Consider the following 27,795-nt stretch of genomic DNA (forward strand, 5'->3'; position numbering starts at 1 on the left):
ACACTCAAAGGTTAAAAATGTCATGCACACAAATATGTATAATATACATGTTTATATAAGTATATGCATTTGGTGAAACAAAACCAATCTACGCAATGTTACAATAACTGGAAACATGAAGCTCCTAACAATGAGTACTGATTGGTAAGTCACATTATTACCTAAAGGGGAAATATAAGAGTAGTTTTAAGATTTTGACAACTGAAATCATAACCACCTAATAACAAAGCATATACTGATGAAGAAACAAGGTGCAAAGTAAACAGTGAGAAGGCAGACACTCACCTTCGGTGCCATTGGGAGTCATGGAATTACTATTTATATGAGAGTTATCGAGTTTGGGGCCACTGGGGGATTCACTACTACCACTCAGACGGCTATGCGGGCTGGTTAGATCCTGCATTTCCATAGACCTAAAGACAAGAAGCCTTCCGTTTGACAGATGTACCAAATTCATAACACCACCATTTAATGCGCTAATGACTTGACACCTTTGAAACACACTCGCACAAAAGTCCCATTGTATCTATTTCTTAGACTCAAAATAATTCATCTCACATTTTGACTTCAGGTATCACTTCATCATATGCACTATCAAAAGATGTCACTTGCTTTACCTATACAGCCAGTCACATGGAGCTTTTAAAATTTCATTTTTCTCTTACATAGTTCATCAAGTCACAAGGTCTAATGTGAGACAATAACATCTATTGTAATTTTCAAAGAAAAAATACAGTCATCGTTGTCTTTTTATATTGAAAAAGACCAAAGGCATTACTTTTCTAAAAGAAAAGGCAACTATGTAAAGAAGTAAAATGGAAATAGATCACTCTTCCGTGGAATCTGTTTCATCTAATAAATTAGCACTAGGTACTCCCTTATAATTTACCGCCCAATTGTAATTTAATGGGTCTCCAAACCAAATAAAACACTTGAAACCTATAGTCTAGTGACAGGGAATGAGATAGTCCTGATGCATGTGTTTACTCTGGCAAACTACTTAATTGTTCCTCTGTTTCCCTTGAAACAAATGCAGCATTAAAACATTATGATGTCGGCTCACTTGTTTGCTTTGTGGATTACATACAGCGTGCCCAATTGAAAAAGGATAAGGCCAACATACAGTGGGTCCCTGCAAGCATTAGCACTCGGAATACCTCAGCTGTCACTTACTCTGGGAAATAACAATTCTACTTTAGTGCTATAATTTTGCAATTTTACCATATAAAACCAGTTAAATGCCCTCGGAAAGTTCTTAGACTCTGCAGTTACTTATTCTATAAAAGGTACAAAAGCCACTACTCATGTTCACAATTTCAGAACTATACATTTATATTTAATACCCTATTAGTGAAGAGAGGATTTATTTAAAGTCACTAAAAACACACTTAGATACCATTATTTTCTTACAGCCAATTTCTTAAAAGTTTAGGGCCCATTTACTTTATTTTAAACTTTGTATGTTTTTCTAAGAAAAAAGATGGGAGGAGGTTTAATGTTTACATATATAAAGTTAATACTATTTGCTCCTCACCCTATCAGGTCAATAAAAGCTACAGTCATTTTAATTTAGAGGTCGCACTTACATTGACTATGGGTATCAGTTTTTAAAACAGCTTAACATGAACCATTTTACTTCTAAAGTGAGCTTTGACTTCCCCAAATATTCTGAATTCAAACTAGAAATGGTCTAAAATCCAATTTTTCTCTCCTGATTCTCATTACACATTCACAGTTTTCCTAACACTAGAAACTATAGCCCATAATTATTTTCAAACCGAGGTTCCTATTCCCTTTCTACATACTTAAAATGTTTTACAAGCACACACACACAAACTGTTAAGTAATTTCCAACAGAGGCTGTTGCTATTAATAGAAATAATTAAGAAACACTAGACAAAAATAGATATGGGTCACAGAAAGGTAATCTCCAAAAATGTCAAATATCAACAATATCCTTACCTGCAACTTGAGGAAACAGCAACATCTGAACTGGCTTGAGATGTTTGCACCTGTGATCAGGGGTAAAAAAATTAGAAGCTGTTGTTACTCCACTTCAGTGTCAGCTCTTAATTATACAGAGCACATGGCTGAGAACGACAATGCTCTCTTTTAACCAAAAGAGAAAAAGGAGGATACTGCAGCAGTGAAAGGCATATTGTCTTTAAGTTGAGGTCTCAACTGTTGTTTCCTCCTGCAGGTCTATCCTCCTCCTCCCCTTGTCGGGGGGGAAGGCAGCCAAATGACGTGATAGTGATTCATCACTGGCCTATGACAGCTGCAAACGGGATTACCCCTCCCCCAATCAACATGCAAAGCAGCCTTGCCCAGGCAGCTTGGAAAAGGTGCTTGGAAAAAAAATAGCGATTGACAAAATGATCGTGTTTAACAGCAATAGTTCAAGCAGTAATCCTCCAGCATCCTCAGAAGATCTTTCATCTTCTGTTATCACCAGCTGAAATAGAGCTCCCGCCCACCCCTTTGACTCCTGACAGTTTCTTATCCTTATCATAATGGTTTTCTCCTACATTTACTGTTTGTCATTTAACATTCACTAAAACAGCTTCTGGTCAACTTTCAGACAATGCTGGACTAACTATATATGGCAAAGGCAAGTTTTCATACCCAAAGTCACTCCACTGAACAACGTGCTCATTTACCCTCGCCAATTTAAAATTCAATGGGTTCTTATTCAGTTCTGCCCGGTAAACTAGAAAATGTAGTTAGCTTTTTTGGTGGATTTTCCATCTTTTAAACCAAGGAAGAAAATGGAAAGTTTAATAATCAATTCACCATCCTAGTCAGCCTACATTTCAGTCTCTCTTGTTTCTAGATGAATCTGTACTTCAGCACTTCACTGAACAACTTAACTAATGTGCAGGCTTTGACAGTCACTGCCCTTCTTCCAGAAGCAGCTTAAACTGCCAGCAGGTGATAAAGCTCAGGTGAGGCCAGGCTGCTGGTTTGTAAGCTCAGGCTAACGCCTCAGTAGGAGAGCATTCTGCAAAACGTTTAAAATGGCTCAGAATTCCAAATCTTTGATGTGCATTTTCATTCAACCTGAACTGCGATCAATTAGGGTTACAGGACAAAGATGAGAACTAAAGCATCTCAAATGGCATTACAGTTATCCAACCAAATGTCTTCTGTTAAGTCCTGTTATTTTTTAATTATGATTTATGAAATAAGAAATACTACCTTTCTAGCAAGAATAAAGCATCATTAAAGTCTAACTGTCTTCGTATAATGTTACGTAAAATTTCTAGGTATGTTTCTACAATACGTGCAGGATGAAAAACAATTTTAAAAAGACGCTTAAGATAAAAATTAAATTTCAATGCCTACGGATGTGTCATTCCGTGATAACAGCCTTCTGCAATTTTTGTTAAAATTAATGTTCTCACAAGTTTAAGTTCTTTCCTTTAGAAACTCCAGCAATATACCTCAAGGATAAATTTCCTTTTTCTTTTTTTTTTTTTTCCTCCACTTTTATACACCTGGAATAAATTATAGGTGAGAACTAACTTAGTTTTAAGAACTCTCCTGGCTTAATTATGTGACAGTATTTAAAGCACTCTTTCTGTTAAATATTAAAATACATTTCCATTTTAACATTAGCTGGAAAGTACAATGTTGGAAATATAATTTTAGTTTCAATATACACTTTGAAAGTTTGATTAGATTTATATTTGTGCTTTAACCAATCATATTTAAATTTCAAAGTCAAACTGTTGTTAATAAAGAAAAAATGAACTTCAAAACAAGAATTAGTCTACCACATTTCAGTGAAAAAATGCATTTTCATGACAACACATTTCTTTTATGCTGGTTCAACTAGACTCTACTGTATTTTCATACTCTACAACTTCTGAAAGTCCATATGCATGATCTACATTTCATTAAGTATACTTCAGATATATTCTTTTGTGTCTCAGGGATTATTTAAACCATGTGTTGTGTGTTACTGTATTTAAAAATGACTCTTTAATCAAAATAACTTTAAAACAACTAATCCTCACTTAGGCTGGTCAGCTGAATCCACATCGTGGTCCAGGAAAAATAAATCTACTCTCAAGAATGCGAATGCAGACAACAATTAGACACAGATGTGAGCAAAATTAGTTACAGTTTACAAAATGCTACACTTCACATGCTTTTAGTTTTTTATGTGTAGTACAAGATTACAGTGCAGAAGGAAACATAGTCTTATAATGACTTATCTAAAAAGAACACCTATTTCTCATTGCTGTTGATTTCCTCTCATGTTTGATAATATCTCTGGAAGTTTCTGTCTTGTAAAGGTCTAAAACCATAATGTGTTTTGAAAATAATTAATTAGGGATATTTCCATTCAAAAGAGAAAAATATTATTTTATTGTTTCTAGAAAAGTGATGTGAGGCATTCAGTAAGTTCACATTTTCTGCTTTACATCCATAAACTTAGTATGTTTCTTGTCTTCTCCTAATCTGGTATTTTTAATTTAAATACTTCTATGTGTGCAAAAATATTTCCCATAACATAACAAATGGTCATCTTATATTACAATCAAGTCATTTCGCTTTAATGCTTTTTAAAACTCATTGTATAGAATACCCATAGCAGCATATTGACAGAGTTGTGAAAATACAAATAGCAACAAGCAGAACTTCTTAGAATTCAAATTCAAGAATCCTAAACTAGTAACTTTGACTTCTGATTAGTTAATGAGGTCTTTCAAGTTTGCCTTTTTTCTAATTAAATTTATAATTCTTCACAGATGTAACTTTTGTTGATATTCAATTTGTCTCTCTCATTTTGTTAAACCTCACATAGTACTTCGCCAATCCATTGAATAGCCACATTAAATCTGTTAATACCATGCTCTTCAACCCCAGAAATTATTTCCAGAAGGCAAACTTGCTTTGAGAGATCATCAAACAAGACTTAAGGTACACATTTTATCACATTTTCCCTACCACAGAGCTCAGGATGCAGAGCAAAATTCATGACTTTTGCACTGTTTATTATACTTTGCTAAATTACAAATCAAAAGCATCTGACAGAAGATCATGCATGAAGCCAAAAAGTTAATAATGTTCTGTGAAAAGTAAACTGTAAATGGAAAGGGATTCTAAATCTCAGCAGCACAGAGCAAATAAAATGTAGGTACTTGTCTAAATTATGGGTTTTCCATAGGCTTTTTTTGCTTGCTAGAAGCAATTTTTATAAAATGACTATAATTTAAAACTTTTTTTTCAAACTGAAAAGAAATTTTCAAAGTGAAAGTACTGAGCTTATCTAAATAAATAGAGTTGGCAGGCAAGCTAGTTTTGTCCAACCACAGATCAACCTGAGTACTCCCAAATTTGAAAGACAATGGCAATTTTCTCATCAGAATGTATTTTACATAAAAAAAATTTTCCTTAGCCATAAATCTGTGTTTTAGGGTATATTCTTGCTAAAATTTCTCCTCAATCGATATCTCCAACTATGGCATCAGTGTTGTAATGAAAACTTAAATTTTAAAAATAAAAACCTAAACCTAAAATTGAAATGAAGTTCTAGGGAGACTAGATGTTTTTTAAATGTTAACACTTATTTCCTTCTTTATCAAAGACTCCATAAAATAAATGCTTTAATACTACCGCTGATTATTTTCATGTAGTATATACTACATTACTTTTTGCAATGCGTCGTTTAAAGAAAATGACAAAATAGAGTCCGCATGAAAACAAAAACAAATAAGTATTTAAACCACATTGATGCTACCAATAGCGTTAAAGGATTGTTTTCAATATCAATTTATTTAAAATGTTGAATGAAATACTTTTGATATTTGATAAACAAGTGGTTTTATTCTTGCTGCAAGTGTTTTTCTTCTTTACAATGTATTCTTACACGATTTTCACAAATGGAAATTTTCTTTTGAGAAAATCATTTATCATGTCTATGAAACTCACACAGCAGTGGACTTCCATTTGGCCCTCTAAAAATGAACAGTGGCTCAATTAGGCTTCTATGTCTGTCACCGCAAAGAATGTTCAAAGATTGAAAATCCATGGCTGCTCGCTCACTTACTGAACACTTTGGGCCTTGGGAGAACTCAAGCATGGAGAAAGTCAAATATCAAATATTTGATAATGCAAAAGCATGACTGTACATGTGTGCATGTCCTCAGACCCCAGACTGTGGGGGGAAAGACCCATGCAAGCATAAAATAAAACCTACTTTGAAAGACACATTATAAAAACAATCCCAAACCTATAAAACTACAGTATGTGCTTACTATGGACTTTTTGTACCCCTTGCCATTTTAAGAAATAAAACTTAAAAACGTTCGCCTAAATTCAATGACAGCTCTGAATTTATTGAATTCTTGCAAATGCTATGCTTAAATGTGTTCAAAAACTCTTCCCAATAAATATAAACCCGTGAGTCATTAACAATTCATATACTGATTTTGCATGGCAAATATTTTAAATGATAATTCAAAAGTTTACAGGTCTTGTTTTAAACTTCAAGGTCCAGTCAAGCCTTACAAAGTGTCAATAAGAGAAAAATATATTAATTAGGTAAATGTTTGTTATATCACCTTTTGAAGATAAGTTTAATATAACGTATGGGAAATTTATTTATTAAAGCAAAAATATTTTCTTCCTTAAAAAGTGCTATCAGTTTAATGTTGTTATCTGTTGTCCTTTCAAATGTTAAATGCTTAATTTTTTTCATATCAAAGTGTGTAAAAGTTACTTATGTATTGCAATGAACACATATGTACCGCTTTATTCAATACCACACAAATATATTTGAGATTTGTGCAGCAATTCAGAAAAGAGATATGAAGTCATCTCCCTGCAAGAATATGGTCCTGCATTACATTTATCTAGAGCATAACAAAAGTAATTGTTAACAATTAATTTGTAATTATCTCTTAATGATCCTAATCGCTCATAATTTGGAGGTTGGGAATTCTACTTCCAGGATGAAACCCTGTGGCTCATAAAGTACTAGGTACAAAGTGTCATAATTTTCCCCATGCCATAATGTTTTTCTTTGAAAACAAATCAAAACAATAATAAAAGCGCTCCTGTTAGCTTGGGCTTTGCCCACAGGACAGCTGTTGTCAGTCACTACAATTTTTCAAACAGTCAGCTTGTACTTACAGCGCTTACATCTGCTGCATCCACCAGTTTAATGTGTTCCTTCGAATTTTCTGGGTTAGCAAACCTCCATTCCTGACATAGTTTTGCTCCTGGATGGGGACGCGCGAGGGCTCTCAGGCGCTCTGGTGCAGCCGCGGCGCTTCTGGGAGCGGAGCGCCTCTGCAGGGGAAAGCTCGACGCAGGGGGCAGGCGCCTGGCCGCTGCCGCAGGCTCGGGCTGCCGAGCGACTGAGCGAAAACGCGTACCCCAGGAAGAAACCCGCCACAGTGGACGGCAACAGGAAGGCTTAAAGTCGGAAGTGGCACTGGAGAGTTTCTACCTCGCCCCAAACTCGGAGCCATCAGCTCCCACCGTTCTGTTTGGTAACAGCTTTGCGCTCAGCGCTCCTTCCCCACCAAACAGCAGCCGCAGATAGCATCTGAGAACCCTAGACAAAGAAACAGCAGAATCTCATCCCTCGATTTGTTTGCGCAGCCTTGTAGGTCTGCCCATGGAGCCTCGGGGCTTTTTTTTTTTTTTTTTTTTTTTTTTTTTTTTTTTTTTTTGGTTTTTGCAACGCAAACCACAGCTATTCTCTTGTCCTAACCTTATTGGTTTAAATGCAACAATTGAAAGGAGCACTGCTCTGTCTGACTCAACCTTGCTGTTTAAAAAAAAAAAATTATGTAAATGAACGCGCCCCACGCTATCTGAATAAACAGCTGTGTGAGAATAACTTCTCTGAGACATGGTCAACACACACGCGTCTTCTTGCAACAGTAGTTACCAATTAAGATCTTTGGGGAGTAGTTACACGTTATCTTTTACACTTTTCCTAAACTTTTTTCAGGCCCTGAAACTTAGGGAATCCACTACTTTTCATAATTTATTTCCTAACTAAGGTACCTACTACTGAAACAGGTCTGGGGGAAATAAAAAACTAGAATGGCCATTTCCCTTTAAGTAGAAAATGAAAAAGCAAACGTGCAAGCTTTTATCAGTTTAATAATGAAAGCCTGAAGGATGAATCCGAAATGATTTCTAGAATGGCAAATCTTCCGTGAACAATTCCTTGGCTATGAACCAGATAATGTTTCAGTGTTAATATTTTAAAATGATTTTTGGAAAAGATTCATGTTATCTAGAACTCTTTCTTTACAGCTTATTCTTTAAAAAAAAAATCTTACTGACCTCAGAATCTATGCATGACAGTCTATAACACTCACCTAAAGAGCTGAGCTTCAGTTAAGATATGTTTTATGCAGATACATGACTTTGGTGATAAGACTTAACCATTATGTTGATTTCAAATATTCAAAGAACCATCGTTTATGTGACTAATGATTGTATCTCAATTTGCCAGACCTATGCCAACATTCAAATACAAATGTTTATTTTGATACTAGTCACTCGTAACCAGTTTTGTGCTCTAAAATAAAATCTTTATGCCCATTGGATTTTTCTTAAAACTGTTTTATCATCAACCATGGAATACTATTCTACTGATTAGGTCTTTTATTTAAAGAAAAAATAAAAGCATCCTCATTTTTTAGGCGCTTGATAGATGTGAAAAAAAAATTTAAAAATCACAATAACTTTTTGCATGACTTTATAATACATTTCCAGATCATCAACTAATAAAACACATAGACACAATCATAACTTTATACTGCTAATATGTAAATGAAAGCACCATTTCGATGCAAACAAAAAATAAAAAGCTGCTAATGACCAAAATTTAATACAGACTTCCCCCCAACTACCGAAAGTATGCCAGTCTGAATTCCTCAGAAAAGAACACTTTGTCAAACATAAGCAACAGTTTAAACTGCAAACTCACCTAGGATTTCATTTTGTATAGTACCAGCAAGGAATCATGAGCTAGTCATCTACCATATTTGGGAAGCCAGGTCAAAAAACAGTTGATTGGTATTGGATCTGTTCATATATGCAGTAGAAATAGAATTATGTTACCACCTACTGCACTTTCTCAGACCAGAAGTATCAGTTATTCAATATACTAAAGTGTATATGCAGAAAATAAAATAGAGCTTGTAATGGAGATTTCTATTGTCAGATAAAATGTAATGTTACGGTAATTTAATCTATGACATCAAACAGTAAATACTTTTGCAACCACATTTATTTCTAAGCTGTATAAAATCTAAAATTTGAGGTGTTGGAGAATTAAACAATGCTTGAAATTTTACATTTAGCTATTGTATTCATGCTTCCAATTGTTTAACAATTATTTTAGACACAAGAGAGTAAGAAATTATTTTTCTAATCCATGAAAGATTATATTGACAAATCCAGAATACACGAACTATATAAAATCAAAACAGTGGGAATACTATGTAAAGTATGTCACATTTATATACAAGTTACTTGCCCACATTATAGTTAAATGTATGATATTACATGTTTTTATGTTGAAATTTAATTTTTATTTATATAATCAAATGAAATATTAAACAAATGATGCATATAATTATGAAGAAAATTAGTAAAAGCATGATGAATGTAATGTAACCACTAATTGATGTGATATAGCTCATCCTTCATAATTATGTAACAAAGAGCTTAGTCACTGACTAAAAGTAATATCCATGTGCATATTTACTACTTTTAAAGAGTTCCATTTTCCTGAAGCAAAATTAGATGGATTAAAAATAATCACGTTTACCCATAAATTGTGTATGGTTACTACTTTTGAATATCCAATATGTAATAATTACTATTGCATAAAATTTAAACCAAAAGTAAGTTATCCTATGATAAACAGCCACATTTAAGCTATTAATAACACCCAGTTTGTAGTGTATTGATAGCCTCTTATTTCTAAATCCTCAGCAACTATAACTATATCATGTAACTTAACCATATACTTTAAGGACTAAATTGTTCCCTAAATACAGTCATACATGTAACTAAAAGATTTAGGAAAATTTGTTGAACATTGCTACTAGTAAAAGGTAATAGAAGAAAGCATTGCTATTTCATATTTGCTGTGGAAATCTCAATATATAAATGTATGGAAAGGAGTTTTAAAATTTTCCAATATGCTTTTTCCCCAATAAAAAAATACATAATTTTATCTGGAAAGGGAAAATACTTGAAATATTCAACTGTAATGAAATGTATGAAGACCCTCAAGGAGACAATATCTTTCATATGCTGTATCGCCAAACAGGTTTTATGTGACAGAGCCAGCTGTTGCCTAGATACCTGCCTGGTTATAGGGAGGAAGTCTTCAATTTTGGTAGAAGAGTTTTGTGTTTTAGGTTAAGGGCATGATCAAAAAAATAAGCAAATCTTATGTGTATATATATATATATATATATATACACACACACATATATATCTACATATACATGACATTTACATTACATTTGTAATATTTAATACATATTGCGAATGTCATGTATATATATATATATGAGAGAGAGAGACAAGGACAGACACAAGGAACTCATTACAACAATCTAAAAGGTAACTTGGGCTTTTCTAAAACTTTATGAATAAACAGTTGATTAATCAAATTATGTATAACAAATAGACACTGAGAAAACAAAGGATAAAATATGAGTGTCCCTTTTCCTTTTAATTCCAATAATGAAAATAAAATTATTTTACAGTTGTGAAGTTGTCAATAAATGATGCACTTTGAAGTTATTTTTCTTCTATTTGTGTTTACTTTGAAATAACTTTAGAAGTCAGCATGCATACTACTACCTGGTCCAAAAGTTTACTAATCTCTTTGTTTCTATGCTTCTTATGAGATGATTATTTCTCAAAAATAACAGTATAGTAAGTTGCAAAATATAATCAGCACTTAAAGACTAATGCATTTTCTTAAAAAAGCAAAATCCTAGTCATTATTTCTTCCACATGATTAAAATCAATATGTGGAAGTATTCAACATTTTGTAATTCAAACTGTTCAAAGTAGAATGGCAAATAGAGTATTCCAAAATACTATACTTCCAGTCTTCCTGGTTTCATATAAATTTATTTTTCTTGTGGTCCATGCCATGGCACTACCTCCCTGGCTTCTTTATGGAGCCTTTGGAACCGTGTCTGGATGGCTGACACTATGATCCTTGCTGGCATTCGGAGTGGTCACTTCCACGACCTGCTCTTTCCCCACCAGCACGAGACCTACAATGAGGGTCCTGCTCCCAGGAGCCTTCTGCTGAAATGCAACCAAGTAAAACATCCTCTATTTATTTTAAGAATGATATTAAATCTGCCAAACTGAATGTCTACCAATATTTTGTGAAATGTTTTCCATTCAAACTCCAGCATGATTAGCTTTTAACAGTAAAGCTAAGGAGGTAATTAACTATTAGCTGTACCATGGAAAATTATTTTAATACATATTACAGTCTTTATACCAACACAATATGAAAATATAACCTATTTCCTGACTTCCTAAAGAGCACGTTGATTATTATATATTAATAATAACATTTATTTATGTAGGGTGTGAAACTTGTTATCCTATGTAGTAATGACTGCCTATCAGATATTTTTTAAAAAATTATTATTCTTAATAGAAACTTTAAGCAGCACTTCTTGAAATTAGTAGTGATAGCAAGTGCAGTGGCAGATTTTTAAGAAAAGGGGATGAGATAATATAGGTACTTAAAAAATGATAAAACAGGTTTCCTATTTTAAAATCAACTGATTTTCCAAAATGGCAAACCGTTACTTTTTCTTCCTTCTGCCAAAAAATACATAAATAATTGATCCTGGAAGCATATGCTTAATCTCAGCGATAAGTTATTTTGCTTTCTCACGCTGTAAAATGGGTTTCCGTTGACATGAAGCAACCTAGAAAACCCAGGTTGTTTCTTCATCAAGATTTTTTCCTCTAAGCCATGGGCAAAACCAATCTTGTCAGCACCTCCCAAAACATGTAAGAGGATCTGGAAATTTGCTTTGTGTTTTTCAGGTTTCATGACAGCTGAGTTCACAGTTTTTAAATTCTTCGGAAACAATGAATAGCTCATGGAGGAAAGAAGGGAATTAGCATTTATGAAGTGCTTCCTACATGCCAGGCACTGTGCTAGGCATTTTATATTTTTATGAATCCTGATTTTTTAAAGTATGAGTGATTTTTCCCTCACTATTTGTTCTGGAACCTGCCTCATTTTTCTAGCACCATCAAAGTCACTTCTAAACAGTAGATGGAGCAATGGGACATTAATGTCTCCTCATTGTAGCATCATTTTGAAGCAAGGTAATAGCCCATAAAGTTAATAAAAATCCAGAAAAGTGTGTGATATTTGAAATGATACATATTGATATATACCAAGCTAATATATTCAATATGGAAGAGAAAAAATCAGTATATAGTAGCTGATTATTTCTGAACACATATTGCAAGTTACTTTATGGATGCAAAAATAAAAGTACATTAAATGGTCAATAGAGAAAAAATCCTTGAACTTGAAGTGGTCAAATCAGGAGACGTGGGTTTTTTCTCCTTACATATTCAAAAAGGTTAATTATTTTCCTAGAGACTATAAATATTTCCTACTTATTCTTTATATTAAAAAGGAAAAGCAAAGAGTGAGTTTACAATAAGCAATTATATGCATGTCTTGTTTCATAGTTATATCAATTTCTTACATTTTACCTTTCTTAATTTCAGTTACCCAGTATGATATGCTTTGGTTTTAATAGTTATTATATCATAAACACTTGATTTATTCACTGAGGAAATAATTATATTAAAAGTGCACTTCACATTTCCTGATGCATTTGGTTGTATGGTTTAAGTATTCAGAATCAAGAAGCTCTATTATTATTACAAAGGAATTGCCAGAGACTGGGGAGAGGGAACCCCCAAACCTAATAACCTATAGAATTTTTTTCTTCCTTCAAGCAGTATTAAATTTTTCTTCCTCCAGTCTCCCAAATCGGAAAAAAAAAAAAGAGTAAACTCTAAAGCTGTTTTAGACAGAAGGTCAGAATTCAAATGATCAGTAACTTAATCCACAGTGCACTGCAATTGCATTGCTATTGGAAACACAACCAGAAGCACCATTATTCTAGAAGTTTTTATTAAGCAATGTCAATAGGTATACAACCTGGAGGTTTCTCTCTACTGTAAGGTTTATCTAGATTCATGCTTGCAAGCTATCAAATTGCCTTGGGTCCTTGGATTTTACTTCAGTATACTATGGTGTGAGGGAAAAAAGTAGACTTTATGTCACATACTAAGGAAAACAATAGCTTCAGTTTGTTCAAATACTTAAAACAGAATTCCTTTCTGCAACCCAAATGTAAGTACGATTAAACATTTTGTGGTCTTTAGATACTCCTAATTAAGAGGAATGCTTGTTTTAGATGGTTTAATATTTGGGGTATTATACTGAATATTGAAATGTGTGATTCATGTTCTTTCAAAAGATATAAACCTGGAAAGTATCCTCTGCTTCTTTCAGGGATTCTGTTTTAATAGTATCAATGATCTGGTTTACCTGAAATACAGAGTAAAGCAAAGCCAAAGATCTGGGATTTTTGAGTTAGTATGTTTTAAATGTGGAAGATTCTTAAAAACAACACCCTGGTTGATAGAGAGTTACAGGCTGGTGGCTTGTTTTTTTTAATCAATACAAGGAGATACAAATAGTTTACCAAGAGGTCAGAGTGCCCGTAGAGGAGCCCTCTGCTGCACGATTATCATTGACAACCCCTGCTGAAAGATCCGCAAAGCCCCCATTAGCTTTGGCCTCTCGGGATTGCTGTTCACTTTCCTTCCTGTCTTTCCCTGAGAGGAGGATTTTCCCTGCTTGTAGAGAGTGGATGCAGGGGAGTGGGTAAGGAGAAGGTGAAGGAGGGACAGGACAGAAACAAAAGTAAAAAAAAAGAAAGAATTTGTTATTCAAAACAATGATCCAAAAACCTGCCTAAGAATCCCAGCCTTTTTAAAAGAATGACAGCCTATGACTTAGAAATTCTAAAGGAAAAAGACAATGATTTTAGATATGCAGACTTTATGCATTTTAAATTTGCAGTATCGTCACAGTATACCTCTTTTGGGAGAAATTGTATTTGATAAACCTAAAAATGGACACAAATATGGATGACCTAACTCACCACAAATAAATGTATTCATGATTAATTACTGAAGACTATCAAACAGGAGGGACCACACCTTTAAGCTCTGTGTTTAGAATTTTCCCAAATTATGCCTATTATCAACACACAAATGACTTATATGTGAAAAGGAAAAAAAAATTAGACATTTCACATTAAGATCTTCTTAAGGCCGGGCACGATGGCTCACCCCTGTAATCCCAGCACTTGGGGAGGTCGAGGCGGGTGGATCACAAGGTCAGGAGTTCGAGACCAGCCTGACCAACATTGTGAAACCGTGTCTCTACTAAAAATACAAAAAAAAAAAAAAATAGCCAGACATGGTGGCACATGCCTGTAATCCCAGCTACTCAGGAGGCTGAGGCAGGAGAATTGCTTCAACCTGGGAGGCGGAGGTTGCAGTGAGCCCAGATCACATCAATGCTCTCCAGCCTGGGCAACAGAGCGAGACTCTGTCTCAAAAAAAACTTCTTAAAGCAGTATATGGCAACACTGATTTCCCATTTCATTTTTGTATATTCTTGGATTTCATGTCTATCATTATTTAAGGTTGAAATGCTATTCTTTTCCTTAAGTATGTGTACTACTCACCAGATTAAAACAAATGCACCAGAGATTCAAGTGAATTCTAATTCTGGTTTTAACACGGGCTTTCTCTATGTCTTCTGTTGTCACAGTACTTATTCTCTCAATTTATAATTTATAACTAGCTAGCTATAAAATGGATGCAGTGGTACACACCTTACCAAATTGGTATGTGGAAGAAAATGTTTACTGCTATGGTAAACCTCCCATGGAGAAAAAAATAGCAACAGAAAAGTTAATTTCAAATCAATTTAATTAAATGAGTGTGGAATGAGTGCTCAAACAGGGCATAGTTTCCAGGGTTTAGCACATAGGAGGTGCTTGGTGAATGTTATTAAATTAATTAATACATGCACACAAGGCTACTTGAGGGAACATGGCCCTGGTTTGTGAAAGAAAAATGATTTCCTTGAATTTCCTTTGCTTTCATTTTCTTTTTTCTTACAGATTGTTATATTTTCCTTCCATTGAAAACTTTAAAGCTGGACTGGCTAGGGCATTATCATTATAGGAACATTAATTTTATTTTATGTACAAAAATATTTAAAATAATTTATGGGACAAAATTGAGTCCTTAAAAACTGTGCTAGGAATTTGCTATCCTGACAACAGGGAACACCAAACTCCAAGGAAATTAAGGAATTAGAACAATTCAGTTTTAGGTTAAAAAAAAAAAAGCCACCATATACTGCATTCTAGCTATGTCATATTATTCCCTAAGTATACTGTTATCTTAATACCGGTTCATATTTCCCTTTTAAATTCCTAACCAAAATAAACAGAAACATTAATTTAAAAATTTAGAAGAGTACTCAATAGGATGAAAGTATATTTAAAGAAACCCTACATGTCCTGCCTTTCAGAAATAGTTCATTGTAGGTGTGTCCACAACACTATCATTTTCAAATTTTGCAGCTTTTAGGTGGTTCAGAAATCTAACCAACAAAGTTAGTTAGCTGGTCTATCAGCCAGTAATCAGTCACTCAATAAATATTTATCATGCATCTAGTATGTGCCAGGTACTATGGGCATAGATGGAACAGTAAACAAGGCAGACAGAATTCCCACACTTAAGGAAATTATGTGTCCATAGAAGTGTAAATAAATGAAAAGGTGGCTGACTGAACATATGCATTTATTTTTGCTTTCTCTAGAAATCCCCTAGAGCACCAGTAAACGGATTTTTTTTAAGGCACAAATCCCCAAGAATGAAGAAAAGCAAGTAATAGGAAAACAGTAACACATTTTAATTAATTATTTAATTAATTTAGAGACAGGGTCTCACTCTGTCACCCAGGCTGGGATGCAGTGATGCAATCATGGCTCCCTGCATCCTTGACTTGGAAGGCTCAACCAATCCTCCTGCCTCAGCCTCTGAGTAGCTGAGACTACAGGCACTTAACACCATGCTTAGCTATTTTTTTTTTTTTATTTTAGGTAGATACGAGGTCTCACTCTGTTACCCAGGAAAGTCTCAAACTCCTGAGCTCAAGTGATGCTCCCACCTTGGCCTCCCAAAGTGCTGGGATTATAGGCATGAGCCACTACACCCAGCCTTAACAAATTAGAATGGCAATCATTAAAAAGTCAGGAAACAACAGGTGCTGGAGAGGATGTGGAGAAATAGGAACACTTTTACACTGTTGGTGGGACTGTAAACTAGTTCAACCCTTGTGGAAGTCAGTGTGGCGAGTCCTCAGGGATCTAGAACTAGAAATTCCATTCGACCCAGCCATCCCATTACTGGGTATATACCCAAAGGACTATAAATCATGCTGCTATAAAGACACATGCACACGTATGTTTATTGCCGCATTATTCACAATAGCAAAGACTTGGAACCAACCCAAATGTCCAACAATGATAGACTGGATTAAGAAAATGTGGCACATCTACACCATGGAATACTATGCAGCCATAAGAAATGATGAGTTCATGTCCTTTGTAGGGACATGGATGAAATTGGAAATCATCATTCTCAGTAAACTATCGCAAGAACAAAAAACCAAACACCGCATATTCTCACTCATAGGTGGGAATTGAACAATGAGAACACATGGACACAGGAAGGGGAACATCACACTTCAGGGACTGTTGTGGGTTGGGGGGAGGGGGGAGGGATAACATTGGGAGATATACCTAATGCTAGATGACGAGTTGGTGGGTGCAGTGCACCAGCATGGCACATGTATACATATGTAACTTACTGCACATTGGGCACATGTACCATAAAACCTAAAGTATAATAATAATAATAATAATAATAATTACAATAAAAGAAAAAATAAATAAATAAATAAATAAATAAATAAATAAAATAGAATAAAATAAAAAATTTATTCTAGAAAAAAAAAAAAAAAAGTGGGGGAAAAAATCTAAACCACGCAGACCATTAGTAACTCACTTAGCAGATATGAGAAAGCTGAATCCTAAGTTGGCAGTAAGGAAAGCTGAAAAGCAATCAAAGTTACACCACCCAACTCCTCCCATCCCCAACATCTTAGCAATTGATGATACTAGGTACTTCTGCAAGTGGAAGTACAAGTAAGGCTACCATAAGGAGGACTGGGTACAAGTCAGTATAAGATGCAGTAATACCCTTTTCTCCACTCTACATAGTCAGTAAAACAAGTAGACTATGGATTGTAGGAGAAGCCCTGGGGTGTGCTGAAGAAGCATGCACCATTTTGATAACAGGCAGATTATAAAACACTCACACTGAATGCTGGGATAACTACCCCTGCTCTCTTCCTCCATAACTTTTCCTCATTAGGGTTCCCAGAACACTGTCAGCCAGTAATCATCCAGGCAGGAGCCTAAATTGATTTCACTAAGTATTCAGACCAGTCTCAGAGGAAAGATCTAAATCACTTATACCTGGGGACGTCCTAAGGCGAGAACTCAATCTGATCACTCTAAAGTAAAAATCATGGGCAACAAATCGTTTAACTAAAGTAAAAACCATGGGCAACAAGTCATTAACAAAGTTAATGCCCTACTCTTAAATATAAGCCAACAATTAAGAATTATGAAGAGTCTGAGGAAAGCTTCTCAAGAAATGTAGAAACCAAATGAAAAGCAAAGCAACTTGCAGGAAACAGAGATCAAACAAAAGCAAATGTCAAGAAAACAAAAATAAACTCCCATTAATACGAACAGAAAAATAAGAGAAGATACTGAAGCCATGAAACAAGATAAGAAAATAACAATAATTATTTTTTTCTTTTAAAAGAACATCTAACAACAAAAAGGAGCTCTTGGAAATAAAAAGTAAGATAACAGGAAAATAAAAGTCAATACGGTTTGAAAAATAAAACTGTTGAATTCTCCCAGAGAAGAGAGCAAGAAGAGATGGAAAATATAGAAGTATAGAAAATATAAGAAAATGAGAAGTTATAGTTCTGGTTTTCCAACACCCAGATAACTAGAGTTTCAGAAAGAGAGGAAGGACAATAAAGGCTAAAATTTAGACCAATAATTCTAAGATATTTCCTAGGGTATGAGTTTTCGGATTGAAAGAGCTCAATGATTACCCAACAAAAAGAGTAAAAACAACTCACATCAATGGATATTATTCAGAAATTTCAGAATACGAAAAAGATGGTCCCTACAAACTTCTAGAGAGAAAAAACAGACCACATACAAAGCCTAGCTCATGACTTCAGACTTCTCAATTAGAACATGTATTTCTAGAAAGTAGTAAAGCAATGGCCTCAAATTTCTAGATGACAAATAATTCCCAGCCTAGAATTTTATAACCTACTATACTTTGTAAGTAGGAAAATTAAATATTTAAATTAAATTTAAAACATTTTCAGACAAGTAAATTATCCAAAAGTTAACTTCCCAATCAGGTTAATTTCCCAATCCTTTCTCAGGTAGCTAACAGAGGGTGTGTTCCATTAAATTTAGGAAGCAAACCTCCTTTACAAACTAGATAATCCAAATAGGAGAAAGATGAATATAATTTCTGGTTCTTATGGAAAAGGAAATTCTAGAATGATAGCTATGCCCTAGGCATGACAGTCCAGATTGAAGAAGGTCAGAAGGCTCCAGGAATGCTTTCATGAAGATAAGGGAATTGATACAATAACAGATACATCTGAATATATGCAAAGGAGAGGTAAACAAATAGGGGAGAGCACAGAATTGAATTATTAAAAGGAATCATCAACTTAATTCAACAATACATCAAAAAGATTATACACCATGACTAAGTGGGGGTTATCTCTAGGATTCAAGGTTGGTTTAACATTCCAAATCAATCAATATGATACACCACATTAACAGAATGACATTTCAAAAGCACTGATCACCTCAACAGGTGTAAGAATGACATTTAACGAAGTTCAACATTCTTTCCTGGTAAAAACTCTCAATGAAATAGGTATAGAAGGAAATTTCCTCGACATAATAAAGGCCATTTATAAAAGGTCTACAGCTAACATCATCATCGATGAAGAAAACCTAAAGGCTTTTCCCCTAAGATCTGGTACAAAGCAAGGATCCCCATTCTCACCATACCATCTCTGTTCAAAATAGTACTTGAAGTATTCACAAGAGCAGTCAGAGAAGAAAGAGAAATAGAGGGTATCAAACTTGGAAAGGAAGAAGTAAAAAGTATTTCTGTTTGCTGGTGATATGATGCTATATGTAGAAAACCCCTTAAAGACTCCACAAAAAAATGTTAGAACTAATCAATTAATTCAGTAAAGTGGTAAGATACAAAATCAACATGTAAATATCAGCTGCATTTTTATGCTAATAATAATCTATTTGAAAAAGAAATCAAGAAAGCAATTTCATTTACAATAGCATCAAAAAGAATGAAATGCTTAGAAACAAATTTAACTAAGGATGTAAAAGATCTGTACATTGAAAATTATGTGAAACATTGATGAAAGAAATTAAGAAGACACAAATAAATGAAAAGGTATCTTGTGTTTGTGGATTGGAGGAATTAACATTGTTAAAATGTCAGTACTACTCAAAGCAACCTACAGATTCAATGTGATTCCTGTCAAAATTGTAATGGCATTTTCCCCAGAAATAGTAAAAAACAATTCTAAAATTTATATAGAACCACAAAAGTCTCCAAATAGCCAAAATAATTTTGAGAAAGAAAAGCAAAGTTGGAGGCATCACATGTCCTGATTTCAAACTGTATTACAAAGTTATAATAATCAAAAGAGCATGGTACTGGCCTGAAAACAGACACATAAAACAATGGAACAGGACAAAGAGTCCAGAAATAAACCCAAGCATATATGGTCAACTAATTTTCAACAAGACCACCAATAAGACCAATAAGGAAAGGATAGTCTCTTCAATAAATAGTGCTGGGAAAGCTGGATATCCATATGCAAAAGAACAAAACTGAACTCTTATCTTAGACCAGACACAAAAAACAGCTCCAAATGGATTAAAGATCTAAATGTAAGACTTGATACCATACAACTCTTAGAAGAAAACAGGGGAAAAACTCCTTGACATTGGTCTTGGTGATGATTTTTTTGGAAAGGACACAAAAGGCAAAGGCAATAAAAGCAAAAATAAACAAGTGGGACTACGTTAAACTAAAGGCTCCACACAGCAGATAAAACAATCAATAAAATGAAAAGGCAGCCTATGGATTGGGAGAAAATATTTACAATCCATATATCTGATAATTGGTTAATATCCAAAATATAAGGAGTTCACATAACTCAATAGCAAAATAACGAAGAACCCAATTTAAAAATGGGCAGAGGACCTAAATAGACATTTTTCTAAAACAGACATACAAATGGCCAACATGTATATAAAAAGATAATCAACATCACTAATCATCGGGGAAATGCAAATCAAAACCACCATGAGATATCACCTTACACCTGTTAGGACATCTGTTACCAAAAAGTCAGGAAATAAGAAGTGTCGATGAAAGTGTGAAGAAAAGGAAACCTTTGTAGGCCATTGATGAGAATGTAAGTTGGTACAGCTATTATGGAAAACAGTGTGAAAGTTCCTCAGAAAATTAAAAGTAGGACTGCCATACAAATAGAATTGTCATATGACCTAGCAATCCCTTTGCTGGGTATACAACCAAATAAAATGAAATTACCACCTTGTAGAGATATCTGCACTCCCATGTTCATTGCAGGTTTATTCACAATAGCCAAGCCATAGAAACAACTTCAGTGTCCACTGACAGATAATGAATAAAGAAACTGTGGTATATATACACAATGGAATATAATTCAGCCTTAAAAAAAGTAATCCTGTTATTTTCAACAACTTTGAGGAAATTATGCTAAGTGAAATAAGCCAGACACAGAAAGATATCTACTGCATGATCTTATTTGTATATGGAATATTTTTTTTAAAAGTCAAATGCATAGAAAGAGTATAATGTGGTTACCAGGGGCAAGGAAGGGGAGGAAACAGGGAGATGTAGGTGAAAAGTGTAGGTGAAAGCTTATAGTTCTATAGGATGAACAAGTCTAGACATCTAGAGTATAGCTTGAATACTACAGTTAATTATACTGCATTGTATACTGAAAATTTGCAGAGAGTACATTTTAGATACTCTACTACAAAACAAACAAAAAGTAGCTACAGAAGATGATGAATAGGTTAATTTGTTTGAGTACAGTAATAATTTCACTATATATGTGCATATCAAAATATCATATTGTACATCTTAAATATATATATATATATACAATTTTTTAAAATGGGAATACTACCTCATGCTAGAAGAGCTTACATATGGGTGGAGTAATATAAATGCCAAACATTGATCCAACAAAAATCAGGATCAACAAAAAATCAACAAAAATCCTGGAAGAATGGCAGGACTGGCAGTATTTGTGTATGAATGTGTTGGGGGTGGGAGTGAGATGAAGGAAACAAATCCTCATCTTCCATGGTGACAAGTCAACAAATAACATCTAAAACATGAAAGATCAACAAAGAACAGCATAACAAAAATTCAGCTGAAAAGTGAGAAGCGTTTTTCTCTGGGTAGGGGAAAGCAAGATGAGAGGAAGACAGGAGTCTCCCCTCTACATAACTTTTTTTTCTTTTTGAGACAGAGTTTTGTTCTTGTCGCCCAGGCTGGACTATAGTGGCGCGATTTCGGCTCACTGCAACCTCCGCCTCCCAGGTTCAAGCGATTCTCCTGGCTCAGCCTCTCAAGTACCAGGGGTTACAGGCCCCCGCCACCATGCCCAGATAATTTTTGTATTTTTAGTAGAGACAGGGTTTCACCATGTTGGCCAGGCAGGTCTCAAACTCCTGACCTCAGGTGATCCACCCGCCTCTGCCTCCCAACGTGCTGGGATTACAGGTGTGAGCCACCACACCTGGACAACAATTTTTATAGAACTGAGTTTTAAATTACGCACATACAATTTTGATTAAAATGAAAATATAAAAGTAGACAGTTCTCTGCTCCTATGTACGGTGCATGTGTATAAATTATTGACAAATAGTTAAAAATCAAATTCAGGTAAAATTTGGCAGACAGGGCTGTGTATGAAGCAGTGAGTGCTATTATAGTTAGCCAAAGAGGGCCCCTTGAAGGAGGTGTCGTTTGACTTAAGAAGTAAACAATGAAAAGGTAATATACTTGTAAAAGCTGAGGTGAGGAGGGAGTGGTCTACACAAAAGGAACAGCAAGTTCAAAGGGAGCAAGCTTGGCAAGTAGGAGGGAAGAAAGAAATGTGCATAAAAGTGAACAAGAAGGAAAGAACAGGGCCAGGGCTGAGTGTGGGGCGTGGGACATTGTTGGCCAGGTAAAGAGTAGGATTTTATTCTGGTCGTAATGAGATGTTACTAAAGGTGGCTTTTGTTTGCTTGCCTTAGTTTTTGAGCAGAAAAGTGACATGATCTGATTTATGTGAAAGGAAGGCTGTTGTGTGGAGGATGAACTATTGGAGAGCAAAATAGAGGCAGGAAGGCAAATTCGAGGGTTATTATAGTAGTCCAGGTGAAAGGAGTGTAATCTGACCAGGGTTTTCTCTGGGCAACTGATGATATGTGGTCAGATTTAGGGTATATTTGTAATCAGAGTCAATAGGAGTTGTAAATTGAATGTGGGTTTCAGGCAAAGAAAGAAACTAAGGATGACTGCAGTCTCTCCGCGTAAACAAGAAACACCAGTGATTTGACTGTCATCTCCATTCTTCTTTCTGCTTTCTTGCTCATACAAGAACATGACATAAACACAAAAAGCCGGAACAATCAAAATCTGAACATTAACTGCAAGTTAACTAGCTTTCATCACTATCTTGTCAAACTATCCGAAGCTCCCGCTGCCCTGCCCAGGCTCCCTCTGCAGCAGCCTCCTTTCTGTCATTTCCGTATACTATGCTCGCTCTTGTCTCTGTGTATATGCTCACGTGTCTCCATACTCACTAGCCTGGATATAAACATCCTTATCTGTCTTTTCTACTTAATCAACCTGTTACCCATCACTGTCTTCTGTCTTATCATGGTAGATTGTTACTTTGGTGACCCCCAATGAAACATACCTCCCCAAATTCTGGGTTTGGCAAATGAGACATTAACAAGGAGGAAGCAAGCAGATACTAAATGGTGCATGCATACTGGAGGTTTTCTTCCAGGAACACAGACATCTTAGATCCAGGCACCATGAAAGAAGCCCAAGCTATCTACGTGGTGGAAGAGAAGTCGCAGCCTACCAGCCATCCCACCGAGGTACCAGATATGAAAGTGAAGCCATATTGGACATTATAGACCCAGCCACCATTTGACAGAAATTGGGAGAGACCCCAAGCAATACCAGCAGAAGGGCCATCCATCTGAGCTCAGCCAATCCACAGAATCATGAACAAATAAAATGGTGGGGTGTAATGTAGTGGTACCTAATAAAAATATCCATCATTACATTGAAGTCACTCTTGCAAATGATTCCAATCACAAGGATATTATCAAAACCAATAGACACATTTCTGCCTTTATCTTAATTGTCTTAATTGCAGCATTTTTATTGTGATAAAATACATATAACATAAAATTTACCATTTTACACATTTTTAAGCATGCAGCTGTCATGAAATACATTCACATTGTTGTGCATCACCATCATTCATCCACATAATTATTTCATCTTCCCAAACTTAAACTTTGTACCCATTAAATACTAACTCCCCATTTCTGCCTCTACCCAGCCCCTTGTAACTACCATTCTACTTTCTGTCTTTGTGAATTTGACTTCACTAGTTACCTCACATAAGTGGAATCATGTTATAAGTGCAGCATTGTAGTATCATCTTAATTGTTGCATCTGACATTGCTGTACATTCCCTCTTTGAAATGTTCTCCCTGTGAGGTCTTGTCACAAAACCACCTTTTGCCTCATTTTTTGATTCTTCCATCTTGGGCTCTTTTTAGGGTTGTTTTGACCTACTGACTCAGCTTCCTCTGAAACACCAGGCTCTCTCCAACATTCTCCCATGTGATCTCATTCCCATATATGCCTCAATAACCACGTAGATGCAAGTGGTAACCAAAGCCCCATCTCTAATATAACAAAGCTAAATTTTAAAATTTGAACTATACCCTGATGTATTTTCTTTTCTCAGCAATTATGATCCATCCCCCCTCCCACCCCCAGTCTTTCTGCCATTAAGATTAGGCTTGCAGGGAGGCTAAGGAAGATATTAATAGAAGATATGATGTAAGGGAAGACCCTTTAAGATAAGAAGGAGAAGAGAAGTACCTTCTAGTTGTGGGCACTGATTGCTAGAAATGGAAATTCCTGCACTGTTTAAGGCGGGGCAGGCTTAAGAAGTGGTAACCATAAGAATGGTGACCAAGCCTAAATCATGAATTCAGGTTCGAACCTCTTTAGAATGTAGAATTTATAAACCAAAATTAAACTGTCAGTAATAAAAAACCAGTAATCTTGCCTAGTATGAGGTGATATTTTCTTGGGATCTGATCAGATTGTGATAACCCCAGGAGTATACAGTAACAAGGTTTTAAAAAATAAGGAAGTATATATGGGTTATACTTCACAATAACATGTAAGATGTAAAGAAATGAAGACACCAGAAAACTTTATTATTTATCATATAAGGTTTGAAGGTATGTGAGGTAATATATTTTATAATCATTGGATTGCCTTGTATATTCTTGGTCAACCTTTTAGGATATTTGAAACATTTACTATGTCCTAAGGTCATAGACATAATCACAATTTCAAACGGCTAAAAAAATTTGGTTAAGTGATGCTAATGTTTAAAGAAGACTCAATCCATTAAACTTATGTGTTAAATAAAATACTTTAAGAAGTGAATGAAATTTTTATTTTGTAAAAAATAACCAGATGTAGAAGTAAAATAAGTTCTATAAATTGACTTTTAGCTTTGGAATGAACAAGTATTTATCAAAGCACAAGTGAATGGGGGAATTCCTTTCTATACATAAAAGGCCTCCTCAAGCATGAAAATCTCACCTACTACAGTAGAGAGAAGAATGCCTAGGTCTTCAGTGGGTACATGAAAGTGTAGAGAAACCTGATGAACTAAGTGGAGGCTCTATGTGAGGATGAGGAGGCCACAAATGGATCACTCGAGCCTCGAGGCTGCTGTGCAGACCAAGGACCTGAACAGTAGGGTCCACTATGATGCTGGACAAGACCATGGAGGACCAGCCACACCTGTACATACTCCTACCCAGCTTTCATACTGATTTAGCTGGATGAGTACATCTCTACAGGGGCCACAGAGAACACCCAGCACAGCACAGGCACTAAGGCCAGGATGATACACTCATGAGCCCCTGGGGACTTCAATTACCCCAGGGAGAAGGATGAGCAAAGGTACACTGGAGAAGTCAGAACCATCAGGACTGAAATCCTGAAAGGACCACCTGTGTGCCTGAAGAGATTATGTTTCTTGAAATAGGCATATTTGAGGGGTTTTGTTGTTGTTAGTTTTTGTTTTGCTACAGTGTGCCTGGAAGCAAGAAGAAATAGGATGTGAAAAATAAAATTACCTTCATTTCACACCTGAATTTTACATGAATTGTGATAGCAATATTTTAACAGAAAACTTCTTCTGTGCCCAAAACTCAATCTATGCTCAACACTGTACCCACACTACCAGACCATCTTTATAAATGTCAAGCTCATCATATCTCTCACTTTAAACTCCATAGATTTTAGGTGAAGTTCAAAATCCTCAGTTTATCCAGTGTACAGAGCACCCTTGGCATAAGCAACTCCATCTTAGAAAACAATTCCTTCTCACATTTCAAAAAGCATCATGCTAACAGGAGCCAGATGTTGGCCTAATCAATAGAGACTGCTCCTAACCAGATAGGGATGTATCAGTCCTCACTCTATAAAAAGAGCAGGACTTCATCATCTTGAGATGGCTGTCTTAACACACACTGTCCTGCTGTCACTCAGGATCAGCACCCAGCACCTGTCGCTGAAGGTTCTGCCAAATCACAGACTCTTCTTGCACGATGTTGACATCCCTCAGGATCAGTCCAGTATATTCTCCTTGCCCACTTCTCTCTCCTTGGATTGGTTCAATAGCCTCTTTTTTCTGTCCCCTTTCCTCTTGATGTTAAATGTCACTTTTTTGTGGAATGTGTGATCTATAACATTTACGTATTAATTAAATATACTATTATGCATGGTTTGCAATATTGACTGACTTGTGGATTGGCTTGAACCTATGTGCCCACAGCTCTCACTACCAGGTGAATGGGCAGTACTAAGGAGAATTGCCTCCTTGGGAACTCCATGTAGCTTATGGTTTTTATGACTGAAATAGCATCAATAAAAGTCTGATGTTGTGGGAAAACACAAATGTTCATGGACCTGGGTATGTCTGACTTTCCACCACTCATGCCATCCAGCATAAGCCCCCTTCTCCAGCCTGCAGCCCTGCCCCTGTGGCATGTCTATGCTTTCTTGTTCTAGTCATTCTGAGATGCTAGTAGTTCCTCAAACCTGATCTCCTCATTCATGCATTTGTGCTGCTCCCTGGCCTGGAATGTCCAGCCCCTACTGTCTTTCAAAGTTCAACTTAGCATTACCCTAGTAATCTCATAATCTCACCCCTCTTAGTGTAGCCAACTAGCTGCCCCATAGGCACTTCAAATGCAATCTATACCAAAGTAAACTTACATTCTTGTTCCTATAACCTGCTTCCTTATTTATCTATTTCACTTGGGGCACAACCAGTAATTCAAGCTGGAAACATACAGATTTTCTTTTCCTCTTCCTTCTCCACATCCAAATCCAAACCCAAGTCCAGCTGATGCCCCCTTTACCTCTCCTGTCCTCCATCTCTGAGGGCCTTGCCCACCTTGTGTTGCTGGCTCAGACTCCTCCCAGCAGGTCCCACTGCCACCAGTGTTCTCAATCCACACTGCAGCCTGCAGGTGGACTGCCATTCTGGCCATTTCACTGCAGGACTTAAAACCCTTCGACAGTTCACAAGACCCCATTATCAAAGATAATCAAAGATATCAAAGATTATCAAACCCCAAATCCATAAAGTAGCTGGTCAGGCCCTCCACAGTCTAGATCTGGTCCCCTTTTTCACTCTGGCCTGGGGTCACACGTGACCCTAAACTGCCAGTGGCACCAGGCATGTGCTTCTCAAGCACCTTTACTTACGTTGTCCCTGTCATGTGTAACATCCTTGAGACCTTTAGTTAGACACAAAATTAAAAAAGAAAATTGGGGCCATGGTAATACTTTCGGACAAATTTCGATGGGAACAAATATGGAAGGAAAGAGGCTTCTTCTGCCCTGTCAGTCTCTGCATCAACCTCTCCCTCATTCACCCCCATCTATAAGCTGCTCTATGCCAAAAGGAGATGAAAAACCGGTGGAAGAAAAAGGAAAGAGGAGAATATAACCAGGGGTCAGGCTGAAGCCTCAGGCAAGGTACATGCAAGCAATGGCCCAGAACAGACTAAATCCTCAAGATTTTGGCTTTTTGAAAGA

At 35.8% G+C, this 27,795-nt stretch overlaps 1 protein-coding gene across 10 annotated transcripts in view; it reads right to left on the reverse strand.

Moving 5' to 3' along the window:
- The window catches only part of EYA1 (EYA transcriptional coactivator and phosphatase 1), a 357,313-nt gene that overhangs the window by 156,972 nt on the left and 172,546 nt on the right, over window positions 1-27,795 (reverse strand). For 5 of the 10 annotated variants that reach the window (XM_054561759.2, XM_063726690.1, XM_063726689.1 and 2 more), the window contains exons 3-4: window positions 1,963-2,012; window positions 286-413 (exon numbers count right to left, since the gene is read on the reverse strand). The exons of 1 other annotated variant lie outside the window; for it this stretch is intronic. In XM_054561759.2, the coding sequence (XP_054417734.1) occupies window positions 286-413; window positions 1,963-2,012 (178 nt within the window). Of the gene's footprint in view, window positions 1-285; window positions 414-1,962; window positions 6,571-7,143; window positions 7,436-27,795 lie in introns of those variants that run through there. 4 more of the 10 variants (XM_002819173.6, XM_054561762.2, XM_054561761.2 and 1 more) reach the window with 4 other exon arrangements.

Source organism: Pongo abelii, chromosome 7 (assembly GCF_028885655.2).
Source record: "Pongo abelii isolate AG06213 chromosome 7, NHGRI_mPonAbe1-v2.0_pri, whole genome shotgun sequence".
Lineage (NCBI taxonomy): Eukaryota > Metazoa > Chordata > Mammalia > Primates > Hominidae > Pongo > Pongo abelii.